Genomic DNA, 26,132 nt, shown 5'->3' on the forward strand with positions numbered 1-26,132 from the left:
GGGAATAGGGTGCCATTCGAGACACATCCCTTCTCGTCTTTCCCCTATTTTTGAATCACACGCCATTTCTCACATCCTGTTCTTTTGTTGCCCTTCTCTGTCAAATGAAGCTGTCCACGGAGATAAGAGAAAGGGAACATCTGCAATGTGTTGCTAGCTAAGGAAGTGCCAGCTCCGCGTACCGCATTGTCGGTTTACCATGATAATGCGGCACAGATGACACAAAGGCAGGGAGAAAATCAGGAGGCTGGCTCTGCCTTTATCCCCCGCCTTCATTACTCTTCCCCATCTCCCTCGAACAGCTCATTAGAATGACTGATTCATTAGCATAGCGAGCGCCAGTCGGACCAGAGAGGGGAATCAAATGAAATGTAAATTCAACTCCAGACTTCCCTAGCTTACGATGAGAAGGGCATTGATTAAAAATGTAATCATGGGTAAAAGACACACACACCCTGCCTTGCATTCATGTTCTCTTTCACAAACACATACACACATACACCCACCCTAATGGGTATACACACATGAACACACACACACCCCTCTACAAAGGTGATCAAGCCTGTAATGACTGATTTACAATTTTAAGTGAAATGTGTGTTCCTGACACAGCCTGTTAATTTATGCCGAGTCCTTGTGAGCCTTACAGATAGCACAGCATAAAGCCTCTGACTCTGAGAGCAAATCAACAGTGATATCTGTTCCCTCACTGTGCCGTCTGCTGTTTAGCACTGAAACCAGAGAGAGAGAGAGAGAGAGAGAGAGAGAGAGAGAGAAAAACAGCCCTGCCTGCTTCAAAATGGAAGCGCTGTGTGTGTGTGTGTGTGTGTGTGTGTGTGTGTGTGTGTGTGTGTGTGTGTGTGTGTGTGTGTGTGTGTGTGTGTGTGATGATAAGGTAAGCCAGCGTGCACAGAGTGGAGGAGGCGACGAGAAGATGGAGTGCCAACCCTGACTGCCACCCTCACTGGGTGAAAATGAACCCATTAATTCAGTTTCCCCTGGCCTCCCTGTGCCCGCTGCCTCTGAGAGCCGCCGAGATGATTCCCTCTGTCATGTCAAAGGCAACATTATCATATCCCTGTTGCCTGGGTAACCAGCTCGTAACGCCTGTGTGGAGTGTGGAGAGCGAGCATCGTCCCCCCCCCCCCCCCCACCCCCTTCCTGCTTTCCCTCCCACCTGACAGAAGGCAAGTAAATACGAGAGGTTATCTCTGCGCTGCTGTATGACAAATAGCATGACACGTTTGCCTGTCATAAGCACTGATTCTCCCTTTCCTGCAGCTGTTGCCTGGTTTCTCTCTAACAATTAGCCTCAGTGAGCTCTGTGCTGAGACATGGGTAGACCTCTGCTGCCGTTTAAACTGGCAAGATCTGCCCTCACTTCAGTCGCCATCTCAACTGTGAAGATCGGTGTTAGAGGGTAATTATGTTCCATCCTTACTCAAACCATTACTCACTTTTTCCCTGTTACAGACATTCACCCACTTTCCTTCTCCACTGACTGAACCCCAACTGTGTTGTTTGGGTCATTTTCAGACCAGTACGTTTAAAAAGAAATATAACGTGGCAAGTCAGTTAAGAACAAATTCTAATTTGCAATGGGTGGCAGGGTAGCCTAGTGGTTAGAGTGTTGGACGCAAGGTTGAAAGTTCAAACCCTCAGCTGACAAGGTACAAATCTGTTGTTCTGCCCCTGAACAGGCAGTTAACCCACTGTCTACATGGGAACAGTGGTTTATAACTGCCTTGTTCAGGGGCAGCATGACAGATTTTTACCTTGTCAGCGCGGGGATTCGATCCAGCAACCTTTCGGTTACTGGCCCAACGCTCTAACCACTACCCTGCCGCCCCAAATCCACAGTAGCCTATCACTGAAACTGGATTGGATTGGATAGTATCATCACTACTCAATTAGAAGTGAGTACCCGCCTGATATTTGATTACCCAGATAAGAAACATTTCACTAAAGGGAAAATGACCCTTGTGTGGAGTTAAAAGTATCATTTATTTTGCTGTGACAAGGCAACTGCAGTTTTATTTACCATTCACCTGTTTTTGGTATCTTTGATATCCATAACTATGCTGTCAACCTGAGGAAATAGTCTGCATTAAATCTCTATGCAGTTGAGACAGAATCCAGAAATAATGTTTCATGTGTATTTATATGAAACAGACACTATGGGGAGGCAGGGTAGCCTAGTGGTTAGAGCGTTAGACTAGTAACCGGAAAGTTGCAAGTTCAAGCTGGAAAGGTACAAATCTGTCATTCTGCCCCTGAACAGGCAGTTAACCCACTGTTCCTAGGCTGTCATTGAAAATAAGAATTTGTTCTTAACTGACTTGCCAAGTTAAATGAAGATTAAAAAAAATATATAATATCAAATCTAAGGTGTATATATTTGTATTGAAACAAATATTTTGTAGAGTATTATATTATCTCATCTTAAGCACAACATACATGTGTGCATTTTGACAGCCCCCGCCCCCCCAAAAATAATGTAGCTATGTCTCATTTCTGTTGCCACGCATTTACAAAGAACTATCTTTTCCCTGTCATGTCAAAAATGAAATCATCCAAGTCACCATTAGGATGTCTCCCGAGTGGCACAGCGGTCTAAAGCACTGCATCTCAGTGCTAGAGGTGACACTACAGACCCTGGTTTGATTCCAGGCTGTATCACAACCGGCTGTGATTGGGAGTCCCATAGGGTGGAGCGCAATTGGCCCAGTGTCGTCCGGCTTAGGGTTTGGCCAGGGTAGGCCGTCATTGTAAATAAGAATTTGTTCTTAACGCCTAGTTAAATGAAGGTTAAATAAATAAAATAAAACAATTAAATAGGAGACTCATTCACAAAACATCCCCAGTCCCCTCCATGAGCTTGTTCCAGTTCTTCTCAGCTAGTGTTGTACCCATAGAGATAGATAGAGGACTCATCTTGCTATTAGTGCTTTTATAGCGTCTACTACAGCATGGCCAGCGTCATTGAGGCTACAACCCATACGAATCTCCACCCAGTTGACCACTTTGACTACTTTAAAATTGCTGAAACGTGGTGGAAGCCCTCAATGGCGCTGCCCATGCTAGAATAGCCTTTTGGCCACTAGAGGCCTCTATCATTCTCTATGTTTGTATCTACCGCTTCAAGCGGTTCAGTCCACGCAGATCTTTGTCCCTGAATTTGCAAGTGGCTCGTTCTGCTTGTTGGTTACATTGTATCGCTCCCCTCAGCATTGAACGATCCAAACAGCCATCAAGATATTAGAGATTTCAACGAAATCAAATCCAGGAATTAAACTGGTGAGGAAACTGCCAGAATATTGGATTTTTACAATTTGGACTAAAGAAAGGATATGCTTTATTTTCAACCAGGGCTTTAAACTGATTTTCAACGGGATCTCAACGTGTGATGGCAGCAGTCCAGTGAATTAGCCGTTCCCTTCCCCTGGCGTTGGATTTCTTGGGAGCACGTTGATTGATTTGTCTGTGTATATTTGCACATTGGGGGGGAGGTGGGGTGGGTCATCAAAGTGGTTTTTACCTTTACTATCAGGATCTATGGAGTGTACATAAACATTCGCTGGATTGGGTTTGTCAAAAGGGTAAGTTAGCCAACAACATTAAGTTTTATACTAGTGAAGGAATTTGTTCTACACTTTAGAAAACGGGGACTTAGCCAGCCTGCTAGTTAGTAAGCGCATGAGCTAGCTTCGTTAGCTAATGCTAACCTGGAAAGCGCGCTGGTTAACTAGCTAACAGTTAGCTTCTCTGGCTAACAACTGCTTTCGTGCATTGCTTTGGTGAACCCCCTCTTTGTCTGAGGAGTAGCTATTTCCACACTCACCCGGCATGAGTTATTCGCCTCTTGTCCTAAAATACTGTTCACGAGCCATATAATTATCCTAGTAGGATAATGCCCTGATGTAATGTGTGCAGTTGTGGGAATAATGTTTAGCCACTAAATACATGTTCAACACGGACTCCGATGAGGACATTGTAGGACTGTAAAGCAGTTAGGATGAAACTGGCCATTTAACTAGCAGTTTAGATAGCAAGTTATAATATTAAATGTGTTTGAACTATATCTGATATATTACTGACGTTAGTCATTTAAAACATTATATATTCTATACCAATGCTTGTGTACAGTTGTCATGCGTTTCCTTAAGTGACTTGAGATATTGCTAGCTATCCACATGTAGCTAGATACGTTTGACATTTGAGTAATTTCGCAGATGCGCAAGTCTTATTCAGAGCAATTTACATTGGTTAGCTAACGGCGTGTCTATCAAAAATCAAGCTAGTGTTTTTTTTAGTAGTTTGGCTCAGCCTTTTGCAAAGAACATGCTGACATGACGGTTAAGTGTACCAGTCAAAAGTTAGGACACCTAATCATTCAAGAGTTTTTCTTTATTTTGACTATTTTCTACATTGTAGAATAATAGTGAAGACATCAAAACTGAAATTAAAACACATGGAATCATGTAGTAACCCAAAGTGTTAAACAAATCAAAATATATTTTAAATTCTTAAAAGTAGCCACCCTTTGCCTTTGACAGCTTTGCACGCTCTTTGCATTCTCTCAACCTGCTTCACCTGGAATGCTTTTCCAACAGTCTTGAAGGAGTTCCCGCATACACTGAGCACTTGTTGGCTGCTTTTCCTTCACTCTGCTGTCCAAATCATCCCAAACCATCTCAATTGGGTTGAGGTCGGGTGATTGTGGAGGCCAGGTCATCTGATGCAGTACTCTGTCACTCTCCTTGGTCACAAGTAGCCCTTACACAGCCTGGAGGTGTGTTTTGGGTAATTGTCCTGTTGAAAACAAATGATAGTCCCACTAAGCGCAAACCAGATGGGATGTCGTATCTCTGCAGAATACTGTGGTACCATGCTGGTTAAGTGTGCCTTGAATTCTAAATAAATCACTGACAGTGTCACCAGCAAAGCACCACCACCTCCATGCTTCATGGTGGGAACCACACACATGCAGAGATCATCTGTTCACATACTCTCCATCTCACAAAGACACAGCAGTTGTAACCAAAAATCCCAAATTTGGACTCATCAGACCAAAGGACAGATTTCCAACAGTCTAATGTCCATTGCTCGTGTTCCTTGGCCCAAGCAAGTCTCTTCTTATTGGTGTCCTTTAGTAGTGGTTTCTTTACAGCAATTCGACCATGAAGGCCTGATTCACACAGTCTCCAATGAACTGTTGATTTTGAGATGTCTGTTACTTGAACTCTGTGAAGCATTTATTTGGGCTGCAATTTCTGAGGCTGATAACTCTAATGAACTTGTCCTCTGCAGCAGAGGTACCTCTGGGTCTTCCTTTCCTGTAGCGGTCCTCACGAGAGCCAGTTTCATCATAGGGCTTGGTGGTTTTTGCGACTGCACTTGAAGAAACTTTCAAAGTTATTGACATTTTCCAGATTGACCTTCATGTCTTAAAGTAATGATCTACTGTCGTTTCTCTTTGCTTATTTGAGCTGTTCTTGCCATAATATGGACTTGGTCTTTTACTAAATAGGGTTATCTTCTGTATAACAACCCTACCTTGTCACAACACAACTGATTGGCTCAAATGCATGAAGGAAATAAATTCCACAAATTAACTTTTAACAAGGCACTCCTGTTAATTGAAATGCATTCCAGGTGACTATCTCATGAAGCTGGTGGAGAGAATGCCAAGAGTGCAAAGCTGTCATTAAGGCAAAGTGGCTACTTTGAAGAATCTCAAATATAAAATATATACTTTGTTTAACACTTTTTTTGGGGTTACTACATGATTCCATGTGTTATTTCATAGTTTCTACAATGTAGAAAAGAGTGAAAATAAAGAAAAACCCTGTATGTTTTGGTACACTTGATAAAAGTGAAATCAGCATGTTCTTTGCCAAGGCTGAGCCAACCCACTAAAAAAAACTTTTGACTGGTCCTGTATTTCACAGTTTTTGCCAGGGGGAGCCATCTTACCTGACACTATAAAGGTATCCCAGACTACTGAACATGCTCCTTGATTGAATGATTCAATTCAATCACAGGTCTACCATCAACATTTATTCAATCTATATTTCTTTTGTGTTAAGATTGCAAGGCATTACTGGTTATGGTAGCCTAGTGGTTAGAGCGTTGGGCCAGTAACCGAAAGGTCGCTGGATCGAATCCCCAAGCTGACAAGGTAAAAATCTGTCGTTCTGCCCCTGAACAAGGCAATTAACCCACTGTTCCCCGGGCGCCAAAGACGTGGATGTCGATTTAAGGCAGAGGGGTTGGGTTAAATGTGGAAGACACATTTCAGTTGAATACATTCAGTTGGACAACTGACTAGGTATCCCCCTTTCAAAACTGCCGTTGATAATAGCCAGTCTACCAAGGAGGCTAGATTTATTTTAACAGTGGTTACGGTTGCTATTCCTTGGTCCTGGTGACTTGAGGTTGATCCCCACTTTGGGACCTTGCACCCCCCCAATTGCTACAGTGGTGTTAGAAGTCGGATTACCTGGTATGGTTATCGAAGCCACAGGCAGGCGTGTGAATTTGCTTTAAAAGAAAGTCAAAGTGTGGGGACGTACTTCCCGTTTGGTGTAAACAAACCTGCCATTTTGATTAGACCATTTAACTGCTCCCCCAAGGTAGATAACTTTTTTTCTTGGACTAATGGTTACGTCCGCAGCCCTTGATCTTGGAGACCTGTGTTCTAGACTCTTGTCTCCTCTGGATTGTTACAGTAATGTCTATGGTTCTCTGTAGCTCAGCACGGTCCTCTGTGGCTGAGCACGGTCCTCTGTGGCTGAGCACGGTCCTCTGTGGCTGAGCATGGTTCTCTGTAGCTCAGCACGGTTCTCTGTAGCTCAGCACGGTCCTCTGTGGCTGAGCACGGTCCTCTGTGGCTCAGCACGGTCCTCTGTGGCTCAGCACGGTCCTCTGTGGCTCAGCACGGTCCTCTGTGGCTCAGCACGGTCCTCTGTGGCTCAGCACGGTCCTCTGTGGCTGAGCACGGTCCTCTGTGGCTCAGCACGGTCCTCTGTGGCTCAGCACGGTCCTCTGTGGCTCAGCACGGTCCTCTGTGGCTGAGCACGGTCCTCTGTGGCTGAGCACGGTCCTCTGTGGCTGAGCACGGTCCTCTGTGGCTCAGCACGGTCCTCTGTGGCTCAGCACGGTCCTCTGTGGCTGAGCACGGTCCTCTGTGGCTCAGCACGGTCCTCTGTGGCTCAGCACGGTCCTCTGTGGCTCAGCACGGTCCTCTGTGGCTGAGCACGGTCCTCTGTGGCTCAGCACGGTCCTCTGTGGCTGAGCACGGTCCTCTGTGGCTGAGCACGGTCCTCTGTGGCTGAGCACGGTCCTCTGTGGCTGAGCACGGTCCTCTGTGGCTCAGCACGGTCCTCTGTGGCTCAGCACGGTCCTCTGTGGCTCAGCACGGTCCTCTGTGGCTGAGCACGGTCCTCTGTGGCTGAGCACGGTCCTCTGTGGCTCAGCACGGTCCTCTGTGGCTCAGCACGGTCCTCTGTGGCTCAGCACGGTCCTCTGTGGCTCAGCACGGTCCTCTGTGGCTCAGCACGGTCCTCTGTGGCTCAGTTGGCTCAGCACGGTCCTCTGTGGCTCAGTTGGCTCAGCACGGTCCTCTGTGGCTCAGTTGGCTGAGCATTGCGCTTGCAACAGGATAGCAGGTTTGAATTCCCGGGACCACCCTTAATGTAAAATGTATGCATGCAAACCTCTTAAGTCACTTTGGATAAAAAATATTAAAAAGTCTGCTAAATGACGCAGTACTGTGTATCAAGTAGAATGTTTTGTTTACTCTCTTGGTGCATTGTCTTTTAAATTTGTTAAAATTCTCCCTGCTGCAACTTGAGGAACTTCAAACAGGCTTGTTACGGTCACCATGTTACATCCTGTAGCTGGTTCTGATCATGGGATAAAGTGTATACAGCATCCAGTACACCTAGTTGCCCTCAACGGCATGACACACAAATTCAATGAAATAATTTTTAAAGGTTTTAAGATAAATTCCGACATGAAGAACCAAGTAAGTTTATGTTCTATACCCAAGTCAAACAATGTTTAGATTGTGTAAGTCACAAGAGGGTCGTTCAATGTCATTTCAGCAAGCCATGACACCCACCATCTCAGATTTAAATGTTTTTATTTTCTCTAGTTCAAAACCAGTGAGATGAGCATTCCGGAAACATTCTTTTGTTGACCTATAAGGCAGCAGCTACTCTTCCTGGGGTCCGGCAAAATTAAGGCAGTTATACAATTTTAAAAACCTTACAATACATCCATGACAGAATTCATAAGGCTGTGTGCCCTCAGGCCCCTACTCCACTACCACATATCTACAAAATCTATGTATATATTAGATTTTGTTTTGGAGATATGTGGTAGGGGCCTGAGGGCACACATCCTTATGAAATCTGTGTGTTTGTGTGTGTGTGTGTGTGTGTGTATATATATATATAGTGTGTGTATGTTTGTTGCCACAGTCCCTGCTGTTGCATAAGGTGTATTTAAAAAAAATAAATCAGATTCTACTGCTTGCATCTGTTACCTGATGTGGAATAGAGTTCCATGTAGTCATGTCTCTATGTAGTGGAATCTTTCTAGGCTTGCTGTGTTATTGACAGACAGCCCATCTCACCCTGCTATCCCTCTGGTTAATCTGTGCTAAGTGGAGTTGAAGGCAAAGCAGGCCTGGGTGGTATACCGTATTTGACTATATACCGGTTTGGGTTTTTACTTTACCTTCTATAACGGTATTTGAATGTTTTGATTTGTTAAATGTGATATGCCGTGTGTAATGTCCATTTAGTTTACTCCGCTACTTGAGTCATCTCTCTCTTTCTGCCGCTACTTGAGTCATCTCTCTCTCTCTCTCTGTGTCTCTCTCTGTCTCTGTCTGTCTGTCTGTCTGTCTCTCTCTCTCTCTCTCTCTCTCTCTCTCTCTCTCTCTCTCTCTCTCTCTCTCTCTCTCTCTCTCTCTCTCTCTCGACCTAGTCCCACCCCCTGTCAATCAAGGAGTGTGTTTGTTGTTGTTTGACCACGAGACACTTGCATTCAGTCTGCGTGGTCAATGCAACACTGTTGATGACAATGTTTTTTCCACTTTGATCTTAACATAAATCCACAAGCGTCCTATAATTACGATATTAGTTTGTTTATTACATCTGCAAACAGCTGGTTTGTATTTTCTTAGCAAATTAAGCTAAATTGTATGAGCCACTAATGCTAATCGTTAGTTAGCTGGCTAGCTAACTAGCTAATAAAGGTAACGAGTCAGAGCAAACGTAGCTAGCTAATACAGCCTGATACCATTACTGTGGAGGCTTAAATCAGCATGTTGTTTGTGCAAGAGTATCTTCTAAATCAAAGAGGAAATAGGCGAAGCATCAATATGTTGGCTATATCAATAAAGATTTGAATGTAGCCAAAGATTATAGGGTCCCCTAGGAAACACTGACCAACACTTTGTTTCTTACCCAGTTTTGATCTAAATCTCAATTGCAACATTTGGTTTAGAGGTCGACCAATTAATCGGAATGGGTATTTTTGGGCGCTGGTTTTTATTTTTATATATATTTTTTATACCTTTTATTTAACGAGGCAAGTCAGTTAAGAACACATTCTTATTTTCAATGACGGCCTAGGAACGGTGGGTTAACTGCCTCGTTCGGGGGCAGAAGGACAGTTTTTCACTTTGTCAGCTCGGGGGATCCAATCTTGCAAGCTTACAGTTAACTAGTCCAACACAATAACGACCTGCCTCTCTCTCATTGCACTCCACAAGGAGACTGCCTGTTACGCGAATACAGTAAGCCAAGGTAAGTTGCTAGCTAGCATTAAACTTATCTTATAAAAGACAATCAATCATAATCACTAGTTAACTACACATGGTTGATGATATTACTAGATATTATCTAGCGTGTCCTGCGTGACCTGTGACTGAGCGGTGGTAGGCAGAAGCAGGCGCGTAAATATTCATTCAAACAGCACTTTTGTGCGCTTTGCCAGCAGCTCTTCGTTGTGCGTCAAGCATTGCGCTGTTTATGACTTCAAACCTATCAACTCCCGAGATGAGGCTGGTGTAACCAAAGTGAAATGGCTAGCTAGTTAGCGCACGCTAATAGCGCTTCAAACGTCACTCGCTCTGAGCCTTCTAGTAGTTGTTCCCCTTGCTCTGCATGGGTAACGCTGCTTCGATGGTGGCTGTTGTCGTTGTGTTGCTGGTTCGAGCCCAGGGAGGAGCGAGGAGTGGGACGGAAGCTATACTGTTACACTGGCAATACTAAAGTGCCTATAAGAACATCCAATAGTCAAAGGTGAATGAAATACAAATCGTACAGAGAGAAATGGTCCTATAATGCCTATAATAACTACAACTTAAAACTTCTTACCTGGGAATATTGAAGACTCATGTTAAAAGGAACAACCAGCTTTCATATGTTCTCATGTTCTGAGCAAGGAACTGAAAAGTTAGCTTTCTTACATAGCACATGTTGCACTTTTACTTTCTTCTCCAACACTTTGTTTTTGCATTATTTAAACCAAATTGAACATGTTTCATTATTTACTTGAGGCTAAATTGATTTTATTGATGTATTATATTAAGTTAAAATAAGTGTTCATTCAGTATTGTTGTAATTGTCATTATTACAAATACATTGCAAAAAAATCGCCAGATTAATCGGTACCGGCTTTTTTTGGTCCTCCAATAATCGGTATCGGTACCGGCTTTTTTTGGTCCTCCAATAATCGGTATCGGTACCGGCTTTTTTTGGTCCTCCAATAATCGGTATCGGTACCGGCTTTTTTTGGTCCTCCAATAATCGGTATCGGTACCGGCTTTTTTTGGTCCTCCAATAATCGGTATCGGTACCGGCTTTTTTGGTCCTCAATAATCGGTATCGGTACCGCTTTTTTGGTCCTCCAATAATCGGTATCGGTACCGGCTTTTTTGGTCCTCAATAATCGGTATCGGTACCGGCTTTTTTTGGTCCTCCAATAATCGGTATCGGTACCGGCTTTTTTTGGTCCTCCAATAATCGGTATCGGTACCGGCTTTTTTTGGTCCTCCAATAATCGGTATCGGTACCGGCTTTTTTTGGTCCTCCAATAATCGGTATCGGTACCGGCTTTTTTTGGTCCTCCAATAATCGGTATCGGTACCGGCTTTTTTTGGTCCTCCAATAATCGGTATCGGTATCGGCGTTGAGAAATCATAATCGTTCGATCTCTAGTATAAACCAATCAGAATGGAGAAAGACTCATTGAAATCACTTACAATATATATTTTGCCACCCTAGGATCACTCACTACTCATAAAGCAAATTTACAACTTTTATTAATCAAAAACTTAAAAAACTGTCAAAAATGTGAAAAATACCATATATGATATTTTGGGCATATCGCCCAACCCTAAGGCAAAGGCAGATGTTTGCTTACTTGCGTATTGTCTATTTGTTTGCCGTGGCGTGTGATTACCGCCCACTCACGCCTCTCATTGTTGAGGTGTTGCTGCTACTTTCCTGTTTGGCTGGAGAATATAACAAGTGTCTAGGCTGAGGGCGAAGGAAGAATGTGAGTTCTACACCATTTCCTCAATATTCTTCTTGGACAATGGATATTAGCTTATTTATTGTCGTCCCAGAGATTTTCATCAGTGAAAAGAGAAACACCAATCCCTTTTATGCCTATTTCTGTCATTGTACAAATATATTCTCCAGCGTATCCATCCTCAAAGTGAAAGCAGTCTTTAAGGAGTATTTCCGTAGACTCCTAGTCTGGCTGTTTTGATAACCATTTACAGAGAAACGTTGAAGACTAGACGTTTATTAAAGTACACTGTAGTTTGACCCTATTGCCAATATTTTGTGTTGTGCTCTCTTTCAATAGGCCTAAACACTTCTCACTGACAAACATAACAATCGCCATAGCAGCAATTCATTAACATAGCGTAATGTTTGTTCACCTTCCAGACCAGAGAGAGAGACCTATTCTACCTTCTGAAGTGGCTCGTATCCACTTAGGCATATCCTTTAGGCATGCATTTTCATGTGACTAGACCATGACCATTGCATGCAACATTGATTGCATGAATCAAAAAATATCATGACTAACATTAGCGGGGCCTTGGAGTCGTTGTTGAAGATTACACCCTGCGGTGTGTTATCGCGTTTTTTTTGTTTTTTTGTGACAGTGTTTTTTCATTGTTGCCAATTCATGCCCTCATTTATCTTAGTTGAGACCTATGATCTGGATTAAATCACTCCATTGGTGCGTCACAAGGTCGCTGATATCCTTCGCTAGGTGACGTTAGTATAAAGGTCAGCTAAGTCTCACTCCCTTTTTCACTTGTTATCATGCAGCCTCTTGGCTGAGACCCAGGTGGCCTATGGAAGAGGAGATTTGTTGTCGGAGTAAAAAGGAAACTGAAATTGCCCGATCTCACTGCACATCTGTTGGCCCTCATTCTGAGAGGTAGGCCAGAGAGCGAGCCACTAACCTTTTGGAATGACAGCAACCCCAGGCTCGTATCTCCCATCATTAATCACAACCAATTGAATTTACAATGAGAATGATAGTATTGGTGTAACCAAGGACTACGATTTTTTTCTGTTGGAAATTGATTCATTTAATCCTCCGGAGGGAGGCTATGTGGAAAGTTATACTATAATTTGAAAAAAAAACGTTTTATTCATTTTTATTTTATTTTACCTTTATTTAACCAGGCAAGTCAGTTAAGAACAAATTCTTATTTTCAATGACGGCCTAGGAACAGTGGGTTAACTGCCTGTTCAGGGGCAGAACGACAGATTTGTACCTTGTCAGCTCGGGGGTTTGAACCCCAAAGAAATGTGAACTGATAGGCTGACAAACTGGACTCAAATACATTTTCTCAAGGAGTTAGGGTTCCTCTTTAACAACTTACGATAGAGGATGAACAATACCATTTTGAGGAGCTTTACATTCACAAAGACTTTGACAAGTAGGACATCCCCAGTGAGTATTTTAAAGCAGTGGTTGCATGACAGAATGTAGGCCTCGTCTAACGCTAACAGCCATCAAAGTCATCTACTTGCTATGACGGCCGTGAATTACATTGCATGCTAATGGCCCGTGGGACTGTGGTTTATTTTTAGTACCGGGTCTACCGTTTTCATTTTTATTGCATTTGCCATTTTAAACGTTAATAGTTACGCTCAGAGACATTAGGCATTATGGGTAGTCATTTAAAAAAAAGTTGTGGTGCACCATCAGTTTTGCAGCTCAATATGTCCATTGGCCTCCCAGCTCCAAAACCCTTTCTCACCAATAAAAAGAATGAGGGAGAAAAAAAATCTAGGCTCTTCAATACTAAGGATTGTTGTCTAGTAGAAGAGGGCCATTTTGTGTACTGAGGTCACCTAGGTCTATAGTTGTTGGTAAATCCCATGTAGGCTACAAAAGGGGAACTATTGAAATGAGACGTCACATGATCTAATAATGAGAACGTTCAGTCCTGACTTAGGCCTGTAGCCTAACCCCCCCCGCCCCCCCCATTCCATTGGCTAACCTTAACTCTGATATGCATAGAAAAAGTTTGAGGCTTTGACTCATTAGGCTAAATATCCTAAACCAGGTGTTCCGAAACTTTTTTGGGGGCCCGCGACTCAATTTTAATATCCGACAATGTTCACAACCCCGACATATAATCAATAGCAAGTGGTTATTTTTTTATTTTAAATTTGAGGATATGACAGTCTATTGCAATTCAGTCGCACAGTATTCTTTTTGACGGTATTTCGTTCTGCTCTATGGTTTGAAGTGACTGAAATATAACTCAATAAAAGAGTAACCGCTATTAGCGGCCGTCTGATCTTACATTTCCCACGATTAGATTAACTAAACGCTGGGAGACTCTGTCCCAAACAAATGGTAGGAAGGAAGGTTTCTTATTGGCTCAATTTTTTCACACGTGATGTAGAATGTTGGTCCCCTTAACCGTTTCTCTTTTTTGAAAGAACAATCATTAGCCTACATCTGTCACATTATCAAAAGACCTGATTGGTTGCTGAGTGAACCGCAGTTATTGGATAATTGTGATATTGATTGGAACATTGCTCTTTTAACCCACCCCCATGCTGCTACATTGACATAGTGAGCAGTGTTAGGTGTAGTGTAGGTGTAGTGTGAGTGTAGTGTGAGTGCCTCTACACGTCGTTGGTAGTGTAGACTAAACTGTGATACCGACAGTATTCCTATACAGGATCGGTTGCACCTAAATGACCCATTGGCTGCACACCAACGGATGACAAACCAGATAGGATTTATGTGCTTCAGCAGGGGACAGCCGGAGATCCCTGAAAGAGCAGTGAGCCGAGCTAGTAATGCTTGCGGCAGAATCATGACATGATTTTTCCTAATGTGTTCAGCATAATGTAGAACAGTTCATGATGTGTTGTGGTGTGTGCTAGGCTGTGAAAGGTTTGTCATATCTGAGCTAGAAAGAAAGGTGAGCCTTTTGAGCAGTAGTCTGTAGAGGACAGGTACGTCTAGCTATGTGTCGTCATTTGGCTAGGCCTATGCATTTGTTCATGATTTATGGTAGACCTATTTCAGTTAGCCTGGTTTCTTATGCCCATTAAAAGGTGATTCTACATCACAGACATTTTGAAATGGCATAAAGCCACTACACTATTTTGGCCCTGATTTAGCTGTCCCAGACTAGTTTTTGAGATCGGAGACAAAATATCCATATCCAATAGCCTCTTCGGGGCACAGCCGTCACCGACACTCATTTAATGTGAGCAGGTCAGAGATGTAATCTGAGGGCAAATATCTCGTCTTTGAACAGTCCCAGACGTCCTGATTTATTTATTTTTACCAAACATGTTTGATTTTATCGGCACAGTCTTCGATGCCTTGTAGTGTGAGATGTGCAACGACAAGTTTTTGAGAATGGTGATCAGGAATAGCCAATGAGCGCTCGCCAGAGGAGAAGCCAGTGAGATGTTGTTTCATATCACCCAGAATGTGTGATGACTACCGCTAGCGTGCGTTTTGTACTACTCAAATCGTCACAGCTCGGAAGTTCACAAGCAGTGTTATACAACTAAACATTTTGGCTAGATATTTCAACTCTGTATGGCAAGTGTGTGTGAATGTTTGATTTGAAAACCTTTTCAGAAAAGATTTAACGTTTAAGTTATCACATAATTGTTTTGGTGAGACAGCGTGGTATGGAGAATCCTCACGACCAAGTGAAGAACCTTGTAGTGTGTGACCCCCACATCATTTAGTGTGCTCAACACCACGTTGACAAGACCCCCCAAAAATACAGCAAAGATGGTTGTTTAATGTGAGACGCTCAGAGATTTTGGGGATTTTTGAAAGTCGTGTAGTGATGGACGGGCTTAAGTTGTCATGTTCATATTGGTTTTACCAGGCTTAAGCAAGGCTAGTTAGTCATCATGGCTGTGGCATGGTAATTGTATAATCGCGTAACTGCCGATTTTTATGGATGGAGACCGTCAATGAACTTAATTTTCAAATCGACAGACTTTTATCCAATAAGCAGTAAAGTAAAAGTAAGCCTAGTTCACATTTTAACAGCTGATTTCAGGAGAGACGAGAGGAGAAACACTAGCCAGTTTTTTTTTAGAATTTTTCTAATTCAAATTTTTTTAGATGTTTTTTTTTTAACCTTTATTTAAGTAGGCAAGTCCGTTAAGAACAAATATTTACAATGATGGCCTACCTAGTATCATGAAATGCATGCACCCAATAGCTTACCAAATACAGGGTACACTGTGACAGTCAGGAGTGTTTGTCTTGGTGTCTGAAACATATTTCCTGTTTTAACTAGCCCAGTATTTTAGTCTCTCTTGCCTTCACAATGCTGGTCTGTATGACCCTGAGCTTAGAAGCTTTGATCAATTGCAAAACATCTTGTGAAAATCAATTGCATTGTTAACCTTGCAATATGAGGTTAGGGCTGTCTATGATGGTTTATATTCCTTGCACATCCCTTTGCACAATACAGCTCTTGACAAAACCAGCAGACTTTCATAGAATAGGTGGATGTGAATCGTGTGTCAGCTAGCACGGGAAATCCATTTGGCTACACATTTAAAATCATTTGCCAAACAAGTGGTGTTGAGCTCCTGGAACAACCACCATAAGAACAGCCTTTGAATAAATCTGCCCTAATGAATCGTTTCTTTCCATCTATTCAGAGTCCCTAACAGAACCTTCTTGAGTGCCTTGGAGGGTATTCAGAGTCCCTAACAGAACCTTCTTGAGTGCCTTGGAGGGTATTCAGAGTCCCTAACAGAACCTTCTTGAGTGCCTTGGAGGGTATTCAGAGTCCCTAACAGAACCTTCTTGAGTGCCTTGGAGGGTATTCAGAGTCCCTAACAGATCCTTCTTGAGTGCCTTGGAGGGTATTCAGAGTCCCTAACAGATCCTTCTTGAGTGCCTTGGAGGGTATTCAGAGTCCTCCTTTCAGAATGCATAATTGTACTACTACTGAGAAAATGACTGGGTGTTTCTGAATACATAATGGTACCAGGGATTCCGTTAGGGGAAAATGTGGCACCGGACATTTTGACCAGTAGCATTTTAAATTGAACAGACATTTTGAGAAATTTACCAGACCTATATGCATTGGGTGTGTAACCTGATTAGTCCGTCCACCCACAGTGCTCAGAATAACAGAAAACACATTTTAGATTATGGTTATTCATCTAAGTGGAGCTTGATGATGCAATACGACCTGCGTCCTTCTTACCGAATTCCGATGCACACTTTGAAAATGTTATTATAACCGCCACGTTTACTTTTTTCCTCCGCCAACAAAAGGAGTAACGAACATCAATCACTAGCCTATGTCAATCTACTATCCCCCCCTAGTAGAAAAGTTATCTATTCTATGGGTCAACTTGCCGTTCTGTGCGAGAAAGAAATATCCTATTTCCAAACTCACTCTGGGACAGTTGTGGGACCGTAGATCTGAAATTAGGCCTACGTTACATAAAAACAACTTTATAAAGCAGATCTGAACGTTTAGCTTAAAATGTTAAACTATTATTTCTTCACATTAGCGCAGCGATGCGCACAAGGCAGAATGTTCATTCCCGTAATGCAATAAGCAGGAAAACACTCAAAATCACACAGCACATGCGAGCGGTTTCATGTGACGGAGATGAAAATATCCATTAGAAATGTTAAATGAGGGGAGATCTAAAGATGATACAACTAGCATGGGTTGCTAATATAACTAGGAATGTGCCTTTGGCTACTGGACAATGAAAGAAAGTTGATTGTAGAAAACCACTGACACGAGAGAATAAGACTGGTTTCAGTGCCATATGGAAGTCTTTATAAAATAATTGCCTCCACGTTTGTATGGTTGAGTTTGACTTTGAAGCAAGGTAAGACATGCCTCATAATATGAAGTAAAACGTTCCGGTTTCAAAATGCATAATGCCTCCAGCTCTTTTCAAAGTGGTGTGTGACAAAGCTGAAGCCTACTTACTGTTGCGTATAGGCTCTCGAATGGGAAGCGCGTGTCAATTACCATTTGAGGAAGGACGTTTTTTTTTTTTTTAGCTATTTTTAATCGTGACCCAAAAAATGGCTTTTAACACATGATTGCATTTAGAATTTGTTATGCAGTGATTGGGCTTATAAAAGCACATTTCGCTCCAGCAGGAATTGAGCTGTTTAAGAAGCTGAAGCAGCAGCTCTCGCGCTGGCTGACAGATTTTCCTCTCATAAGCGCTGTAGCTGTATGCTTTGCGCGTGTGATAAACATTAACGACTAATGAAAACGCAAGCGACAATTTAGTTCCACTAAATTAGGCTTATTAACCTATTGACCGGTCAAATGCATTTCCTTCAATGAATGTGATTTTAAAAAAGCATTGTTTTGCAATGGGATTTGTATTTCTTCTCCCAGACAATTGGCAAGTTGTATTTAAAAAAAATGTTTTTAAAATCTCCCAAAAAACGGCTATTAGCGGGTAACGGAAACCCTGAATGGTCCTCCTACTGAGGTGACTGGGTGTTGATTCAAAATGCACATTTTTATTTGTCTTTTTAATGTCTGATACTGTTTGGTCAATTATCGAAGCAGTCATGGATGGACACTTTCAACCATTGCTGGTAATGCTAAGATATTAAGATCATTCATGACTTTGCTTGGTATTAGTATAATTTGTAAACTAATCTACCATCTTGAGTGTCTTACTGCCTATTGAAGCATAACCAGGGGATTTCTGGGTACCTCCTCCACTAGGTTATCTCTCTGTTAAGTCATTTAAATAGAGTTGTGTTTTGAAGGCTGGCTGTACGCCTCACCACAGAGGGAATTAAATTAAAAGTGCAGTGTTTTCCATTAGCGCCGGCTGTCGGGTACAGATTACCTGACATCTATTACCCCTTGCAATGTAAATTCAAATCCTTCCAACGGTGTGCAATAAAAAGCAAAGAAGATCTTTGAACTGTGGACTCACATTTATTGCGGTATTGTGTTGGGAAGAAAAATGCAATTATCACCTTGAAAATGAAGAGGTAGGGGCTCAATTCAATCCAACCCACATTGCAGTATTTACTCAGTAGCTCTTTTTTTCCAATGGTCAAATTAACTCAGATTGGTCTTGAGTGCTGTATTAAATACCTACGACTACTAACAGGGCGGCCCCTCTCACAGGTATGCTTTCACCTTTTCAGAATTAAAGTGTGTGGGCATGGGATGAATCTTGTTAATAAAATAAAAACCCACATGGGATTAGAATTTACAACAATTGAACTATGAACCAACTGTCTTTAGTGGACTGAGTCACCAATCAGTTATAGCGGTTGGGTAAAAAATACAACAATTTGACATGAACACCGTTGTCATCTATTTCTTGTTAAGATGGCTACCAACATCAATGTATAATCCTCATACATGTTTTCTTTCTCTGTAAAAGCACATAGATGTGTATGAAACGGTAAGCAAACATGTTGAAATTCGGTCATATGTGGAAATGTGTGCCTTAACTGCCTTTTTTGAATTTTGTGTAATGTCAGTAGTCTAGTCAAGGAAGCATCACACAAAAAATATATTGGCACACACCACATACCAACAGCCATTTTCAAATAAGTCACCTGCTTTTATAGTAGGCCTTGAGGAGGTACCGCTCAGTACATCTAGAAGGGAGTTTCATAGCATGTAGAGGCATTATTTCAATGGTAGAGTCGAACCACTAGGGGCCAGAGAGCTGTATTTACTGTTAAAACACCAACATAACTTTTTGCATCAAATTGTCTAAATGAAGTTCCAAATTGATGTGTTTCACTGTAACTAAACCTAAAACATTGAGTTTTGAATGAAAATGTTTTTTTTTTTTCATGAAAATTGCTCTACTTTATTTTAAGATAAGGTGGGCTATTAAATAATTTGTTTTCATAAAATGCATAATTTGAAGAACAAACATCGTTGTGGCAGTTAATATCTTGCAGTGAAACTCTAACACTTTAATCTCTATTTTTTATTTAACCTAGATAGGTTAATAATATTTTGTTTTTATTTTATTTTTAAATGCTCTCTTAGAAAATAGTCCAGATCATATAGGCCTAGACAATATCTCAAACAACTAACAATACACTGAATTCATACATTTTAAATTGTAAACACATTTTTCTAATCTGGGGGGGTAAAGTGAATAAAGTATTAAATCATTTTGCTGTGTATTTCGGATGTAATCAAGGCATTATGATGAATCAGAGGCCACCAAAATAGAGCTAATTTCAGAAAAACAAATTTAACCTAGGGGGACAACCTCCCACAACCCCCCCACGGTCCCGAGGGTGCCTAGCTGGCTACTTTTTCTATTTGGCTGGCTACTCTATTAACTTGTGGAAAATGCTTAGTGTTCTTTCTTCTGACCGGCCTTCTGACCCTGCGTCTGACAGCCAGTAAGAACTCAGTGTCGAGGAAAGAAGGGAGAGGAAACGGAAGAGTGCAGACCTGTGTCAGGACACTGCTGACAGGCTTGCAGTGTCTCAGACCTGTGTCAGGACACCGCTGACAGGCTTGCAGTGTCTCAGACCTGTGTCAGGACACCGCTGACAGGCTTGCAGTGTCTCAGACCTGTGTCAGGACACCGCTGACAGGCTTGCAGTGTCTCAGACCTGTGTCAGGACACCGCTGACAGGCTTGCAGTGTCTCAGACCTGTGACAGGAGTCAGGACACCGCTGACAGGCTTGCAGTGTCTCAGACCTGTGTCAGGACACCGCTGACAGGCTTGCAGTGTCTCAGACCTGTGACAGGAGTCAGGACACCGCTGACAGGCTTGCAGTGTCTCAGACCTGTGACAGGACACCGCTGACAGGCTTGCAGTGTCTCACCGCTGACAGACCTGCAGTGTCTCAGACCTGTGACAGGAGTCAGGACACCGCTGACAGGCTTGCAGTGTCTCAGACCTGTGACAGGAGACAGGACACCGCTGACAGGCTTGCAGTGTCTCAGACCTGTGACAGGAGTCAGGACACCGCTGACAGGCTTGCAGTGTCTCAGACCTGTGACAGGAGTCAGGACACCGCTGACAGGCTTGCAGTGTCTCAGCTGCAGCTTTAGGCTTGCAGTCTCATCAGTTACGGTCCTTGTATTGAATGTCACACGGCTCTGGTTCCATAGCCAAGCCAGCGTCTTCTGGAACGTTCCGTGATGGCTGGCAGGTGGGTGAGGATGTAAGCCTAGGGCCCTACAACGTCATTCTGGTCTGTGGTTAACACTGGAAGTCACAGTTCACCACAACATTCTTAATTTTTGATTGACAGACCACATAACCTGTCTACAGTTAACCTCTGAGTCTCTGGTACTTAAATGTCATCAAAACCTTTTCTCTAGGAATTTTCTATCGTATGCCAATTTGGTGTCCAGGCTTATTGTCTCTGGAGGGTGGAGGAAAGGCAAATGTTTTGAGCATTGGACTGTATTTCTCCCCTAGATTACACGAGGGCCTATAAAGAACTTCAGACACATGTTCCTTTTTGATTACACATCACTGTGTCAGTAACTCTTTGTCCTGCGCTCCCCAGCGAGTACAGTTTCTCCATAATAAGCAGGATTGAAGCTTTGTTCCTTAGGCTGATGCGATGAATGAAAGTGTTTTTTTGTTAGACGCCCTGAAGATACTGTGAGAGAGGAATCGGGCAGCTGAATGAATCAATAAGATTGAGTGCCCTCTAGAATGAGAAGTAGCTTTGTTTACAGTTTAATGTGGGATTATTTTGGTAATGTCGCTGGCTAGGATTACTGGGATCGATGGAACAAAACCTTTTCTGGTGCTTGGCAAAATTGTGATGGCGCAAACAAACTTTCCAGCCTGCTCATTTGCAATCATAACTATGGGTTAAAGTTGTACTATGCAGAAATCGCTCCGCCATCTCCTAGTTACTAAAATTCTAATTGTCGGCCTAATTTCAGTTTGTGACAAAACAAGCAATTATGGTGCAGAGAATTATTGTACCATCTAAACTGCTGTGAACTATATTTTCCATAACCAAAAATATAGTGTTTTCAGATGTTTGAAGCTGCTGTACAAAAACAAAAGTAAAAAACTAAATTTAAGAACGGGAAGCATAGAAATGGTGCGTGTAGAATAGATCTACCGCTTCTTATACTTGATTTCAATTAGAATGACAGATCTACAACATACGTTTCTATGTGAATTTGGTCGGGTCGCCCAGAAAAGTGACATATATTGCAGCTTTAACCAAATGCCAGTCAGTCCCTATGACATTTCCACACAAGCACTGTACAATTACATAATTGTCTGAAGGATAGCCTGTGACCTGCAAATTGAAGCCTATTGTGTTTTCACTTTGTCTACTGTTGCAAAAAACCTGTAGAGTTTCTTCAGGTGCGTTAGTTGAGGACTAGTCAAGCCCGGTCTGCTAGCAGTTTGTGTGGATTTGTTAGACCAGGCCTTATTGATTTAGGCTAATAGGCCAAACTGATGAAGTCATCCTGACGCTAGTTATTTGAAGCCATTGAAGTAAAAACAGATTGTCAGTTTTGAATGGATCCCAACGAATGGCTTATTAGTACTGGGAAGTGTCGTGATGCTGCCATCTTGTTAAATATGGCGTAAACATCTCATAGCACTGAGTGCTAATTTGAGGATCTTGGGTTTACAATGAGATGAGACGCTTTAGGATGACGTGAGCCAGTTAACGACTGGAGTCAATGCTCGTACTTGACATCTTGAAATAAAAGAGGACGACCATCTCACAGCCTTGTATTGTTTCTCACATCCTTGGTAGTATTGTTTCTCACAGCCTTGTATTGTTGCCCCGAGTTGAAAGCTATCATAGTGTACGTTTTGTGTTTCTGTTTCAGCTAGCAATCCAACATTACGTTTGCAAGCTAGCTAGCTGGTATCTGAAAGGGAAGTAGAGAATCCCAAGGCTAGTTCTTAATCAAGGGTACGCTTCTGAATACGCTTTTTTTTATTTTTCTGAATGGTGTCAATTCTGTTCAATTCAAGAATTACTGTTGTGTTTTATATCCCAAAATTGTTAAAGAAACTATCGGTCCTTTCAAAAATGAGCCACGTTCAGGGTTGGAAATTAACATTCGCCAAATGTGGGTAGATTTTGTCATTGGCAGGTAAGAATGTCTATTTCACCAGCCACGGTGGTGGTCAAATAGAGCATTTGGGAACAGTTTTTTTTTTTTCATGCAAAGGCCACGTGTAGAAATTGGTCAAGTTGACAAAGGCTACTAAAAGTGTGACTTTGTCCTCGTGTTTCTTGGCCAGTTTGCTGCAACTATCTGCTGCTAGGAAGACATCGCAGTCCTATATTTTTTTCTTCACCAACAACCATGGTAACGGCCAGTCCCTTAATTTGACCCGGATCAACAAACGGATGTGATCATTTTAGTGGTCCCTGAATTAAAACGCTTATATAGAACGTCCAGTTTCGATTGACGCAACAGTCAGCATTTGAGCTGTTTTTCACAAACATTTTGCAAAAACAAAAGCCTTAAGTTATGCCCTGAATGTGACCAGTTTATTTTTGGTTGCAGTTTTCAGACATTCACAGAAGTAGCGACAGCATAACACAATCATCCAAATCAGAAAATGTAGGCTACATTAGTCCTAGTGCTAAGTGAGGAAAGATTGACGTAACACAAGCGGTCATATTTAGCTAATTCTCGGCTGACAGAAACCACAATATGAATTAGCTAATAGCAATTACTATTTACAATTCATCACATCACGAGTGAGATTACCATTGATTGAAATAATTGAGTAAAACACTTTCTAAAAATCGATAGTAATCCGATTTGTGTGCTCCGGCATGTTTGTCAACCAACGATGAGGAGAAAAGATGAGTTTGTTCTGTATGTATATTGAAGGGGATGTTTAGTCTCCGAACGTTTACTCGAAAGATTAGTGAACAATCCCTTCACCTCATTTAATATAACCTATTTGGTCTGACAGACGTTTCCATGACACCCAGAATGCATTGTACCACGTCAACAAACATGGTAAATAGCTTAGCGTTAAGTCATCATAATCAGTAAAACCTATTTCATACACATCATAGGTGTCCATTACAATCTATGCAATAATCGGAATGCATGATTTATCACCAGAACTTGAAAACGTGGATAACTTTAACTACATTATGCTCCATACATACAGTGCATTCGTAAAGTATTCAGATCTCTTCACTTTTTCCATATTTTGTTACGTTGCAGCCTTTCTAAAATTGATTAAATTAAATTTCTCATAAACCTAGACATGATACCCCATTATGACAAAGCAAAAAGTTATTTTGTTGTTGTTGCTAATTTATAAAAAATATATAAAACAAATACCTTATTTACATAGGTATTCAGACCCTTTTCTATGAGACTTGAGATTGAGCTCAGGTGAATTTTGTTTCCTTTGATCATTCTTGAGATGTTTCTACAACTTGATTGGAGTCCACCTGTGGTAAATTCAATTGATTGAATTTGAAAACCAAGCCATGAGGTCGAAGGAAATGTCCGTAGAGCTCCGAGGCAGGATTGTGTCGAGGCCCAGATCTGGGGTAGGGTACCAAAACATTTCTGCATTGAAGGTCCCCAGGAACACAGTGGCCTCAATCATTCTTAAAAGGAAGGAGTTTGGAACCACCAAGACTTTTCCTAGAGCTGTCCGCCCAGCCAAACTGAGCAATCGGGGGAGAAGAGCCTTGGTAAGGGAGGTGACCAAGATCCCGATGGTCACTCTGACAGAGCTCCAGAGTTCCTGTGGAGATGGAATTCTTCCAGAAGGACAACCATCTCTGCAGCACTCCACCAATCAGGCCTTTTTGGTAGAGTGGCCAGACGGAAGCCACTTCTCAGTAAAAGTTACATGACAGCCCGCTTGAAGCTTGCCAAAAGGCACCTAAAGGACTCTCCGACCAAACAAGATTCTCTGGTCTGATGAAACCAAGGTTGAACTCTTTGGCCTAAATGCCAAGCGTCACGTCTGGAGGAAACCTGGCACCATCCCTACGGAGAAGCATGGCGGTGGTGGCAGCATCATCCTGTCGGGATGTTTTTCAGCGACAGGGACTGGGAGACTAGTCAGTATCGAGGGGAAAGATGAACTGAACGAAATACAGAGAGATCCTTGGTGATAACCTGCTCCAGAGCGCTGAGGACCTCAGACTGGGGCGAAGGTTCACCTTCCAACAGGACAATGACCCTAAGCACACAGGCAAGACGATGCAGGAGTGGCTTCGGGACAAGGCTCTGATCGTCCTTGAGTGGTAAGAGCTCAAACTTGAACCCGATCAAACATCTCTGGAGAGACCTGAAAATATCTGTGCGTCAACGCTCCCCATTCAACCTGACAGAGCTTGAGAGGATCTGCTGAGAAGAATGGGAGAAACTCCCCAAATACAGTGCCAAGCTTGTGTCATACCCAAGACGACTCAAGGCTGTGATCGGTGCTTCAACAAAGTACAGAGTAAATGGGTCTGAATATTTATGTAAATATGATATTTATTTTTCTTAATAGTTTGCAACAATTTTCTAAAAACCGGTGTTTGCTTTGTCATTATGGGATACTGTGTTAAATCCATTTTAGAATAAGGCTGTAAAGGTAACAAAATGTGGAAAAAGTCAAGGGATCTGAATACTTTCCGAATGCACTGTGCATGCATACAGTTGAAGTCGGAAGTTTACATACACTTAGGCTGGAGTAATTAAAATTCATTTTTCAACCACTCCACACATTTCTTGTTAACGAACTATAGTTTTGTCAAGTCTGTTAGGACAGCTACTTTGTGCATGACAAAAGTAATTTTTCCAACAATTGTTTACAGACAGATTATTTCACTTATAATTCACTGTATCACAATTCCAGTGGGTCAAAAGTTTACATACACTAAGTTGACTGTGCCTTCAAACAGCATAGCTTGGAAAATTCCAGAAAATGTCATGGCTTTAGAAGCTTCTGATTTGAGTCAATTGGAGGTGTACCTGTGGATGTATTTCAAGGTCTACCCTCAAACTCAGTGCCTCTTTGATTGACATCATGGTAAAATCAAAAGAAATCAGCCAAGACCTCAGAATTTTTTTTTATTGTATACCTCCACAAGTCTGGTTCATCCTTGGGAGCAATTTCCAAATGTCTGAAGGTACCATGTTCATCTGTACAACCAATAGTACACAAGTATAAAGACTATTCTTCCACGCAGCCGTCATACCGCTCAGGAAGGAGATGCTTTCTGTCTCCTAGAGATGAACGTACTTTGGTGCGAAAAGTGCAAATCAATCCCTGAACAGCAGCAAAGGACCTTATGAAGATGCTGGAGGAAACGGGTACAAAAGTATCTTTATCCACAGTAAAACAAGTCCTATATTGACATAACCTGAAAAGCCACTCAGCAAGGAAGAAGCCTCTGCTCCAAAATCGCCATAAAAATGCCAGACTACGGTTTCCAACTGCACATGGGGACAAAGATCCCACTTTTTAGAGAAATGTCTGCTTGTCTGATGAAACAAAAATGAAACTCTTTGGCCATAATGACCATCGTTATGTTTGGAGGAAAAATGGGGTGGCTTGCAAGCCAAAGAACACCATCCCAACCGTGAAGCACGGGGGTGGCAACATCA

The 26,132-nt window shown here is 42.2% G+C and overlaps 2 protein-coding genes across 3 annotated transcripts in view; one reads left to right on the forward strand and one right to left on the reverse strand.

The window, feature by feature from the left end:
* LOC115124454 (uncharacterized) overlaps positions 1 to 187 on the reverse strand; it is a 53,956-nt gene extending 53,769 nt beyond the window's left edge. The window contains exon 1 of the mRNA XM_065002761.1: positions 183 to 187. Within this exon, the coding sequence (XP_064858833.1) occupies positions 183 to 187 (5 nt within the window). The remainder of the gene's footprint in view (positions 1 to 182) is intronic.
* A 3,005-nt stretch (positions 188 to 3,192) lies between these two features.
* Positions 3,193 to 26,132, forward strand: part of LOC115144692 (zinc finger protein 609-like) — a 218,735-nt gene continuing 195,795 nt past the window's right edge. Inside the window, exon 1 of one of the 2 annotated variants that reach the window (XM_065002963.1) lies at positions 3,193 to 3,599. The gene's annotated coding sequence lies outside the window, so the exon portion shown is untranslated. The remainder of the gene's footprint in view (positions 3,600 to 26,132) is intronic. The other variant, XM_065002964.1, reaches the window with a different exon arrangement.

Source organism: Oncorhynchus nerka, linkage group LG17 (genome assembly GCF_034236695.1).
Source record: "Oncorhynchus nerka isolate Pitt River linkage group LG17, Oner_Uvic_2.0, whole genome shotgun sequence".
In the NCBI taxonomy this organism is placed as follows: Eukaryota; Metazoa; Chordata; class Actinopteri; order Salmoniformes; family Salmonidae; genus Oncorhynchus; species Oncorhynchus nerka.